At 37.6% G+C, this 11,950-nt stretch overlaps 1 protein-coding gene and 1 pseudogene across 3 annotated transcripts; one reads left to right on the top strand and one right to left on the bottom strand.

The window, feature by feature from the left end:
* The first annotated feature begins 1,494 nt into the window (after positions 1-1,494).
* LOC140778540 (type IV inositol polyphosphate 5-phosphatase 7-like) lies at positions 1,495-7,106 on the top strand. Of its 3 annotated transcripts, XM_073123321.1 has the most exons (15): positions 1,495-1,789; positions 2,269-2,372; positions 2,499-2,586; positions 3,042-3,110; positions 3,248-3,335; positions 3,431-3,535; positions 3,637-4,134; positions 4,350-4,485; positions 4,754-4,947; positions 5,040-5,148; positions 5,408-5,556; positions 5,647-5,942; positions 6,041-6,100; positions 6,210-6,309; positions 6,642-7,106. In XM_073123321.1, exons 2-12 carry the CDS (start codon positions 2,343-2,345, stop codon positions 5,867-5,869), a joined length of 1,689 nt encoding a protein of 562 aa, XP_072979422.1. In that variant the 5' UTR covers positions 1,495-1,789; positions 2,269-2,342; the 3' UTR covers positions 5,870-5,942; positions 6,041-6,100; positions 6,210-6,309; positions 6,642-7,106. The 3 variants fall into 3 exon arrangements, with proteins under 3 accessions (XP_072979422.1, XP_072979421.1, XP_072979423.1); XM_073123320.1 differs by having other exon boundaries at positions 1,495-2,372; XM_073123322.1 differs by lacking the exons at positions 1,495-1,789; positions 2,269-2,372; positions 2,499-2,586 and having other exon boundaries at positions 3,090-3,110; positions 3,457-3,535.
* Positions 7,107-7,594: 488 nt separating this feature from the next.
* LOC140778176 (uncharacterized) lies at positions 7,595-11,057 on the bottom strand (annotated as a pseudogene).
* Between the last annotated feature and the right edge of the window lie 893 nt (positions 11,058-11,950).

Raw genomic sequence — 11,950 nt, 5'->3', positions numbered from 1 at the left:
AATGCCCACTCAATGATCATGAGATGGATTTGATGTGAAAGGCAGTTGGCTCTGCTTCCTTCCCATTCGATATGGTGAATGCTAGGAGCTGCAAATGGTCAAAACTGGTGCTAGAGTTTCCTGATCACTCTAGAGAGGAGGGGGGGGGGGGGGGCAATGTGGGGTTCACTGCTAAGTCTTTGTGGGGCTCCTCATTAGTATGGATTATTTTTATGCACCAACAACTTCTTAGTTTATTCGCTGCATTTGAACTAACAAAGCTAAAGTTTGTAGCAAATTGAATTGAAGTGTGTGCTCTAGAGTTTGAACACAATACTCAATGGTGGTCAAGTCTTTGAAGACTTGGGAGTTGTGGCATTACAATTTACAAGCCAAGGATGTACTTTGCAATGCTGGGAAACTGATTTGGCATTAAAAAATTATCATAATCCTATCTATAAAAAAAGGGCATGATTGGCTCATACTTTGAACCGATCTGTCTTACTATATCACGCTCCAAACTTGCCATCCTTGTGTTATGGAAGAAAAGGGGAAGTCCTGTGCTTTTTTTTTTTTTCTTCTTCTTTCTTTCCTGACAATGATAAGAATCCTTCTTTTCTTATCATGCTAATGTTCATTTCGATTCTTTTTTACTAACATCAAGCTTTGCTGCGTTAAAGTATCCATATGATATGAGTAACCTGTCAGTCAGGAACATCTATAACTAGTTGATTTGAAGATCGAAATTGTTCAAAAAAAGAAGAAGAAAAATTCACATCGGAACGACATACACGTCTACTCAGGTCTCAGCACTCTACTCTTAGCTTTCTTTTTCCCTCCTAGTTTCTAGACAGAATAGCACCGCCCCTGACCAACAAAACTCTATGGACTCCAGTACAATTTGTCCTTCAAATCCTTGACCTAAAGAGGTACATGCCTAGATTGAGCCAAGACACTCCCAAAGATCCCAATTGCCCAAAATTCTAGATGCCCATGTATTGCCAATAGAATACCAACTGTGCCTGGCCCCTGCAAAGCATTTAAAAGGCATGCCCCAAGTATTCCAAGAACTACTAAGTTCACCAGGCCCCAGAAAGGTCCAACCTTCCCCATGCAAAGAAAGAAAGAAGGAAAAAAAAATTCCTGCAACATCCCCTTCCTCCGAAATCATTTTTAACCAGCCCAAGTCCTTGAAGATACCTACCCCCTCACCCACTTAGGACTTAGGAGATGCAGGGGTTATCAAAGTGAAAGGAACAAATAAGAACTGAAAAGCAACCAAACGAATTTCCATTCTACACTCGTACCCATGCAAATGCACAATACCTTAACATATTTAAAAAATAAATAAAATAAAATAAAAAAGAAAGAGAAGAAAGAGAAGAAAGGGAACCTCTCTCTCTCTCTCTCTCTCTCTCAGTCTCTCTTCTTTACCTTTTTTTCTTATCCTTTTTTTTTCTCTAACATAATTTGCTTTTTCTTTGGCCTGACGAATGGGAAGGCCAAAGGGGGGAAGGGTACAGCCAAACTGACCGAGGGCAGTATTTAAGGGAGAACGAAAAATGGCAAGATGGTAATAAGCAATGGCTTGGTCCAGGGAGCATCGGGCAGCTCTTTATTTTAATGTTTAGTGTATCAATCTTGCTATTTTAGATTTTATTGTATGAAAATTTTCTCTTTAATTTTCCTTCTTCTTTTTTTTGGTCTGCCTTGGACTTGGAGTAGGAGAGAGACAGAGATGATCTTCCCTAAACACTTTATTCTCTTCAAATTGGATACTTTAATCAACTCTTAGAAAGAGGTTTTGAAGGTGAAGTATTCCCTCCTCTCTCTCTCTCTCTCTCTCTCTTGTGCTGGCTGCATTACTCTTTCCTTCCCCAAAATCCGATTTTGTTCACCTCTATGAACTGGGTGCTTATTTCACACTGGTCCAATTTCACTTCAGCAGCTCTTCTGTGTCAATCTCTTAATTCTTAGCTTCAGAAGTGCATCTAGGGAGGGGGGAGAATAACAGCCACTTCTTTTTAAAAGAGAATCTGGTAGTGATACTGCCTTGTTCCTAGGGTCTTCTTAGACAATAGAACCCAAAATTCTTATATATTGTTGGGCTAAGGAAACAACCCAACTCTTTTCTTTCCATCAAATCACTGCTTTTCTAATTGCTTATGTGAAGAATCCAGCAAATACTGTATGTGTGAGAGAGATAAATGTCTTCTTGATTTTGGTTTTTGCTCTTCTTTGAGGGAGAAATCAAAATAATTACTGCTTTCACTTTTCATTCCAATTAAGAGGCAAATGTCCCAGGAGCTATAGCAGTAGGAAGAGGGTACCATTTCTGAGCTGCATGAGGGAGCTCTGCTACAATGAGAGATGAGAATTCAAAGAAAAGCAAGGTTATTACCATTTTGTTGTTGTTGTTGTTGTTGTTGTATTCATCTATTAATTTCTTACAGTTACTGAGTTGTGCTGATAATGTTACTGATTTGCTACATGTTCTTACTTAATTGATTTTGGAGTAGCTATCTTGGTCCAAGTCCCTAGTCAAGAAATGGTTCAACATTAAAAGCAAAGCTAAGGACTTTCATGCAGATGATGCTGTTAGGAGAGGTAGGCTTACATTTCCTATTCATTATGCTATCATATTCTCTCATTTGGGATAAGTCTTCTGTTTCTCGTACTTCTTGTCAATAGAAATTAATCGCCGTGCGGAAAGTATTGGCAATGGTCTTTAGTTATTCTGATCTGATCTGAATTCTGAGATTGACCAAATTCCAAATTTTCTTCTTCTTCATTTATTTTTTCAAGATTACTCCTCTTTGTTCGAATGTTAATTGATGCATTTTTTTTTCTGCAGCCTCTAATACCTATCAGACCACTTATTCTTTTTCAATCTTCTTTTGTTCTTTTTTACATTCTTCTCTCAGTAAAGTAACTCTCTTTGCTGTTCAAGATATCAGATCATTGGTCTACTGCACATTATACTCAAATGTAGACTTTTCTTCGTCTCTTTTTCCTGTTTTTCTTTTTCTTTTTCTTTTTCTCTCAATGTGTTCAATTTGCAGGGGGTGGTGAAGAATGGAGCGGTAGCTTCTCAGAGAGGGATGCATTCACAGTGAAGAAAAGCAGAACAGGTTCCTTGCTTTGGACTACTTCATACCAGCCGTTAATCCATCTTTCTGTTCCATCCTATATCCAAATACTTTTGAATTTTCAGTTTGCTGTGATGTTTTTTCTTCCTTTCTCATGTTATCTCCCATATTGGTCTCAGAGAGATCCTCCAAAAGGAACCAGGACCGAGCTCGGCGAGGAAAGATTGATCTTGATGCAGCTGAAGCCACAGTCACCTTAGATTATAAGTACTCTCCAACCAGAAACTTGACAATGGGGACTCATTTCTCGTGTTTCTTAATTCCTTATCATAGTTCTCTGTTGCTTCACTCTCTTTGAGTAGGATCTTTGTTTCCACATGGAATGTAGGTGGGAAGTCCCCACCAAGTCATATGAACCTTGAGGATTGGCTCCATGTCTCACCTCCTGCAGATATATATGTTTTGGGGTATTTGTCCTGACCTTTAGATCTATTCCACATATCCTTGAGGATTCTATTGTCAAGCTGCAGATCGACAACTGGTCATATGTTTCTTTTGAAATTCTTAGTTTTCAGGAAATTGTTCCTTTGAGCGCGGGGAATGTTCTTGGGGCAGAAGATAATGGCCCTGCAAGGAAATGGGTGGCTCTCATCAGGAATACGCTGAACAATCTTCCAGGCACCAGTAGCAATGGTAGCTTGCAGACGCCTTCTCCTGTACCTAACCCAATTATTGAGATGGATGTTGATTTTGAAGGCTCATCAAGGCAGAAGAATTCTTCTTTTTTCCATCGTCGTTCTTTTCAGTCTCTTAGTCGCAGTTTAAGAATGGACAATGATATCATGGCACCACAACCAAGGCTGGAACGTCGTTATAGTGTCTGCGATCGAATGACCTTTGGGAGCAGACCTAGTGATTTTGATCCTAATTTTAGATGGGGTGGTTCGTCTGATGATGAGAACATTGCTGGAGATTCTCCTAGTACCATCTCCTACTCACCAATGTCATATGGCTATGGTAATGCATCATCTATGGAGGAGAGGGACAGAACAGCAGCCCATTCAAGGTTTTGCATAAGAAGAATTAACATTCTTGTGTATTGACTTTTGTGTGCATTATTAGGCCCCATATATTTTTATACCTACACAAGATTTGATCTGAGTTTTAGGAACTTTGAAATATGTTTGTTGTGACTCACTGTGTTCCTTGAGCACACTCATTTTGCCAGATTTATTCTAAGTTGCTGATACATGCCTTTGTTGACTATTGTGTCATTATTAGATACTGTCTGGTTGCAAGTAAGCAGATGGTCGGCATATTTCTGATGATATGGGTGCGAAGACAAATTAGGGATGATGTAAGGAATCTGAAGGTCTCCTGTGTGGGAAGAGGGTTGATGGGTTATCTCGGAAACAAGGTAATATTTCAAGAAGAGCACTGTTGTAATCCCTGCATGCTCAGATATTTTCTTTTCTAGTATTAACTTTCAGTGACTGAGCAATTGGCTCTTCATGTCCTGGTAGTGGTATCATTTGTTTTTCTTTGCCTTACTTGATTTGGATTCATGAACAACTAGCTGCATATGCTTTCTATGCCGAGATCTTCCTACTCTGACTAAACTTTTCTAGTGAAGTTTCATATAAGAACCTTATCTATAGAAGAGAACTGAAACTTGTTTCTTCCAGGGTTCAATCACGATTAGCATGTCTTTGCACCAAACAAGCTTCTGCTTCGTCTGCAGCCATTTGACCTCTGGGCAGAAGGAAGGGGATGAAATTCGAAGGAACTCCGACGTCATGGAAATCATGAGAAAGACTAGATTCCCGACAGTCCATGGGCTGTGTGATGAGAAGTCACCTGAAAGTATCATTGAGCATGAGTAAGGCTCTATTTACTAGTTCACTGAACTATTTTGTATTTGTTGCTTTTGATAGGTTTGTTACACTACCTTTCTATCTGGATTTCTCGTAGTCGTATCATATGGCTTGGGGATCTGAATTACCGGATAGCTCTTTCATATCGATCTGCGAAGGCTCTGGTTGAGATGCGTAACTGGAAAGCATTGTTGGAAAAAGATCAGGTAGTTGAAAAATCCTTTTGCTGAATGCTTGTTTGCTGCATTACTCATATTTTATAACTTTGTTTTTCATAATGCTGTCTGAAGTAGTAAAATTCTTTATAAAGAGTTGAAAGATTTCTTGTAGTATAGGTAATGCTTAATATCTTTCATGCTTTACTTAATCTTCTATATCTATATGAAGTGGGTAGCAGTGACAGGATATTTCTTCTAGTTTAGCAAAAGCTGTTTCCTTATGAACCTTTTATTTTTGAACAAGCAGCTACGAATTGAACAAAGACGTGGCCACGTCTTTGTGGGCTGGAATGAAGGAAGAATATATTTTCCTCCCACTTATAAATATTCAAATAATTCGGACAGATACACAGGGGATGACACAAATCTAAAAGAAAAGCGTCGAACACCTGCATGGTGAAAACTTAGAACCAAAACTGTATTGTTGTGGCACTTAGATTTTTGTGTATTTTATGATTTGTGAAGTTAATGAAGTTGCTAATGCAGGTGTGATCGTATTTTATGGTATGGAAGAGGTCTCAACCAGTTATCTTATGTTCGTGGAGAGTCTAGGTTCTCAGACCATAGGCCAGTTTATAGCATTTTTTCAGCAGAAGTCGAATCAATCAACCATAGCCGAATTCAAAAGATGAGTTGCTCTAGCTCCCAATTGGCTATTGAAGACCTTTTGCCATACTCACATGGGTATACTGAGCTCAGTTTCTTTTGAAAGGTGCTATACATTTGTAGTTTCCTTTGAAGGGGGCTGCTTAGTTAATCTTTTTTCAATGGATCATTCAAAGGTATTCTTTTTTTTGGACTTCATGGAAGTCCACAGAAATTTCCAGCAAAAGTCTACATAATGTTTCTCATTCTCATACTCTGTATTTTTAATAACTAGGACATTGTTAGTAAAAGGCCTCATGAGTGGTCAAAGTTCAGCTTCTTCTGTTCTCTAGTGGTGAGTGATGTCCATAAATTCTTTTCTTAAGCATGAAATGATGTCTTCGGCATGATGTTACTTTTAAGAGCATATAATTATTTGCACTTTCTTTTCCTTATGTTGGCAGCTGACTCTTCCTATTTGGAAAGCACATGCTTCTGCAATTAAAATCATATCAGAAGAGCTTCAAGCTTTCTATTGATCTACCAAATATTTAGTCAAATAAGGTACAAGCTGAATCTTTAACAGTTGCCAATATATTCTTGATACTGCAAATTTTTTATTTTTTTATCTGGCAAAGATGTGGTTTCTAAAATTGCATGGAATTTCATTATAAGATAATGTTGAAATTTTTATAAAAAGAAGAAAAAATCTGGTTACACTGTGCTGCTAGATTTTGGCTTAAGTCAGAACCAACTGCCAGTTTTGTGAGGAAAAAGTCCACTCTTAGCAATCACTAATACAAGTCTTTTTTTTTTCGTATTCTTCTCTCTTGCTAAGTTTCTTTCGCCAATTACGTAAACGAGAGGTCTGACCCTTCGCATGATCTTCTTTGCAGGAGTGCTACTCTGTCTTGAAGAGATCATGGACTGCAAAGAAGTTCAGTGACGAAGTGATTCCAAATTACATCACTGGCTACAGCAAAGAAATTCAGATAAAGCCTAAGAGATCTTAACAATAATAGGTATCAGATGAGTTGTCCGGGAAGAAAGCTTGCTTTTTGTTATATAACAAAGTTTTGGGAGCCCAACATGGTGGGATTTTTAATTTTCGAGATGTTGACAGAGCGAACAATGCCAGCTTCTCATCATCAGATAAAAGTAGTGGATTCTTTGTAATTCTTTTGATTAGGTTGTAGGAAATTTTGTAGGCCTCTTATGTTTTATAAGGCTGAAAATATTAACCAAGATATAATTCATTCTTAGATGCTGTAAAATAGAGAATTATAGGCTATGATATGTTGTTCAGGGCTTAACCAATGATTTTATTATCTGAACAGGGCCATTCAAAATTAATTTACTATGCTGTCTTACTTCTTGTTCTTATTCGTTTTATGTAATAAACACAGAAGTCAGTCAAGAGCATGAAGAAATGGTTTGGTTCTTTGCAACTTTTGCATATCACAACCCACATTTGCCAAAAGAAACCTCCTCCTCCTCCTCCTCCTCCTCCTCCTCCTCCTTTTTAACATATATTTTCAAAGACACTTTCAGCAAGACCATAAGAAGTGTACTCAAGTTCTTTACTAAACTGTCCCAACTTATAGCTCAATGACAGGAAAAGCTGTATCACTGGTTGTTATCAGAAAACCACAGTTCGGTTTATTATGAGTAAGGTTCGATCACTCTTCTAAGCCACCTAAATCCTTGAGTGAGGTTGCAAATGAAAAACATACAGTGGTGTTGGACATACGTCACACATACCATAAGTGCCCACCTGCCCCCTGTGTACATGTGGAGAATCTCAATCAGCATTGGATTTTGAAGGCAGAGATGACTATAGGTCTGTACCTCACTGCATCTTTGGCTCTCTGAAGAGATAGAAAAGACAGTGTGACTTGACCTTTGATGAGAAGGTAGAGAAACAAGGAGTCATAATAGAAGGGAAGCCCTTCACCCTCACCCTCACCCTCACCCTCACCCTCACCCCCACAAATATAGCAAATGAGCTCTGAGCCGAAAGTGGAATGGGGCCTAAGAATCTTGGTTTCAAATCAAACACAGACATACACTCAACGATGTGAGCAGAAAGAATATCTTGACTAAGTGTAACTATCACGCCAGAGAAGTTGAAGACAATGTGCTTACAAGCAGCAGACTGTGTAAACTGTGCACAATCCGTACATGAAATAAAACTCTCCTTTTGCTTTCTGTTGATAATAAATGAACTGCATTCAGATAATCGGTGGGGCATAACATAAATTCATCTTAAGCAAAAGTTAAATTGCATAGTCTGTCCAATCAGCACCCATATTAGACTGCCTATATCAGGAGCAGAGCATATGTACATGGAATTAACCTTAAAGCATGCCAACGTGGAAAAGCATGACAGGGTGCTTGGTTGTCAGCATACTAAGATATTAGTTGATATTCATATTAAAAGACAATAGACTCCTCATTATAGTACTACGTATATAGCTACAAATATGATGATGGGCACTTTGGTAGCAGCTGGATCATAGCATAACATGATTCGTGGCCAAAAATCATATTAATGCACATTACGGTCACCAAATTTAAAAAGATTGTGAATGATTTCAGATATATTTAATTCAATAAAGAAACAACTTTGGAATATAAGATCGGTTAAATAGTTTGTACATAACTTGAAATAACTGGAGGAATGATCTATGAGGGTGCTACCTATTTGTGACAATTTTGCTTCCTGCATCACCACATTGGCTAGAGAAGATCTCTATCTCGAGTGTAAACCTGAGAAGGAAGAGGAACTTCAACTGAGTACCTGTTGTCAACTGCGAGCAAGTAATAACTCCTGCAAACTCCATTAGATGTCTACATCCTTTTTGTGACCAGCACTGTGTTTGCATCTTCAAAGCATATGCTTCTCTAAATTCATCTATGGGCATTATTCCTCCGATATTGTTGACAAATCGATGAGCAAAATGAATGAAAATAGTCTGCACCAAAAGATGAGTAGTATTGTAAGCATGTTATCAAGATGACCAGTCAATAAACAAATAAGCAATAGCAAATAATTTCATGATACTCAAAACTGGAATTTTACCGAGAGAAGCACAAAGCTGTAAATGGTCGAAAGACTTGAAAAGAAAAACCAACGAACACCAAGTACTGCTCCTTGAATCTTAAGATGTATTACATACGTATAAGCACAATGAGAAATGATTAAATATTTACCAGCTATAATAGTGTTCAGATCACACATATGCAATCATAAACCTATTGAAGACTTTGTTCTCTCCCTGAGAAGATCAGCAAAAAAATACAAGTTCTGGCTCATAAGCATTATACCAAACACAATAATGATAAAAACTCATAGCTGCAATTATGAATTTATAATAGAGATCACCACATTAGATAAAGACTGCTGGAATAATAAATCTTGCAACTATTCATTTTCTTTTTTTTTTTCTTTTCTGGAATAAACGTATCATTTACAAAACCGGACAAAGCCAGTCAAAGTTACGAAGCTACTATTTCAGGATTCAATATGTCACCCCTGAAATACTCTATCTGCAATCTTCATGCAGTGTACCTAACTACCCATATTAGAAAGTGAACTATTCACTTTCTTCAAAAACAAAGCTAATAATGAGTCTGAAATATTTTGATTCTTTTCAAACATTGAAAATAGGATGCTATATGTTAAAGATTGATAATTACTTACTCAAATTACTGGAACATAGATTGGATTCATTTCCCTTTACAAGATGGATGGAAATGGTGCTCTCTATTCTTTTACCATTTCCTTGGAAGTAGCAAGTTTGAACTCAGATTCTCCCAACCCACTTCTTCTGAATATCAGTTTAATCTACCAATTACCATTCACAGCTGAATTTTGTAAACTAAATGGATTAGATGGCGAGATACTGGATTTGTCGTATACAATACTTCGACTGGTGCTGCCCCAAAGACATTCTAAATTCCATATACAGAAGCACAGAAAGTTTTGTAGCTTAAATGCCATGCCCACCAATATGCTTTCGTAGACCATCGCTTAATTGACAAAGCTGCTTCCCTCCGCTCCAATTGTGCTTCTGTCTGGACCTTAGGAGCCTTGCCTTTGTATAGTGTCGTGTGATATTTAAGCCAAAGTGACTTGCACCTATACTTCACAATGAACATATTTCCTCTCTCCATCATCTCAATGACTTGCATGGCCCGAAGAAGAAAACCACCTCTGACAAAGCAATACAATAAGGATTCCAAGAGCTCCTGATTGAATTTCATTATGCTTGAACTAGCAATCAGCTTCGTTTCACCCCATAAATCTGTTACTTCCGCATACTTCTTCCCTATAGCAGTATAAACGCTTACTAGAGAATGAAAGTCCGGGCATTTGGAAACTGGAGAGCCCTCATCTTGTTCCAGCTATGAGCACCACAGCTCAAATTCTTGATTTACAGATCTCCATAAATTAGTCTTTCATCTCTTTAAATAGATGACGGGCTCCAATAGAGTCATCACAATGTAATCTGGATCGGATCAAAGATTCATAGCAACTTGAATCAAGCTAGATGCCAGCTTCATCCTCCAGAAGGCTGTTATCTCTCCATGACGATTCCCTTTGCAACAGGCTTTTAGAACTGAGGAATAAGCAGAGGAACCAACTCTTATTCCATGAAATCTCATCCCATCCAGAAGAACATGTGCTTGTTCTAAGAAGAGCCTAGGAGAAATGCACTCATTTATCACTTGAACAACTGTGGAGCTCCCGATGGAGGCCAAACATTCTTATTTTCTTGCTTTGACTAGAAATGCTGCCAATTTGCTAATTTTGTCAGATTCCAAAAATGCTCTAACAAGTTTGGCATACATTCTCTCTGTTGGGTGGAGAATCCCACGTTTCAACCTGTGCATGCAACTTCTCTGATAACAGCTTGTTGCTTTTCTTGCATGGATCGACCCTGTTATCCTTGAAAAGGTAACCAACCAATTTCCATAATTAGCTCTGCACGAGGAACACACCAGTTGCTGTTTGAGACATATGCCCAACTACTCCAGACCATGCTGCTAAAGAAAGAAATGCTTCTATCTGTATTATTCTTCTCACAATGTTTGAAGAAAGAACCGGCAACTCGTACCCTGTGAGAATAAAGAAATAAGTAAATAAGAATAAGATAATACGAGCCTCTTTCTCCAGTAAATCATGTTTTATTGCTTCAAATATTACCTCTTACCAAATTGTAAGCTCTATTCAGCCAGTAAGCATCACAAGTTTCAGCAAAACCAGTAATAAGTTTACGTAAAACTGATTTCTGAGGAAACCCAGTCATATGTGTATGTTTCTCGTAAGCCTTCCATGCATTCTCAAATCTGTGATCATCAACTGCAGTCTCCAAATCCAGAGCCACTCGAGAGAGTTCACGAGCTTGGACTAATACAGGTCCAACAACCGGGGACTACTGTTCAGCCACCAGCATGGCGAAGACTCAACATTGTAGAGGTAGAAAATGGAAAAGACTCGGTATGAAATTTTCTGGCACAAAGTATTATGTCGCCAAAGCAATGCACCCTCAATTGACGAGGTTCCTTGGATCCTTAACTCTGACAAGAGTGCAGCGCACAAATGAACAGGGTACGAAATGGAATTAATATCTATTGACCAACATTAGTGCAAAAGATTAATCATATAGTGTTTTAATATGTAAGGTTTTATATAAACCTTATGTAATTGACAAGTTTATTCATGTAAGTCTAAATTTTAAGTATGAACATATGCATAAATTATAATAAATTTATAAAATATTTGATAAAAATATTAAAACAGAAGATTAATTTTGAAATAAAGAATTCACGTATACAAATAATTTGAAGATTTTTAAATTTTAAAGAATTTCAAGTTAAAATATTCGAAGGATTGTTTTGTCATTAACTTAAACAGTGTCATAATAATTAAAATAGTATGAAAAAAATATCCAAAATTAATAGAGCAACCATCCTAAAAATAGTTCAAAAACATATTTTTGAGCCCATATTGAACACCCATTATACAAACTGATGTCAGGAGAAGAGGAAGAATGAGAAAGGAAATAAACTTTGATAGCGACCGATTAATAAATCACGCTACAATTAATCACAAAAGTTTAGAAAAAGAAAAACAAAAAGGAAAGGAAATCAAGAGCACCGCAGCCAAATTGATCACATTACTACAAAAGATATTCTATCC

The sequence above is a fragment of the Typha angustifolia genome, chromosome 15 (assembly GCF_048772165.1).
Source record: "Typha angustifolia cultivar Huaian chromosome 15, ASM4877216v1, whole genome shotgun sequence".
In the NCBI taxonomy this organism is placed as follows: Eukaryota; Viridiplantae; Streptophyta; class Magnoliopsida; order Poales; family Typhaceae; genus Typha; species Typha angustifolia.
The sequence above is the reverse complement of the archived record's forward strand: the minus strand, read 5'-3'. Positions and strand labels throughout refer to the sequence as shown.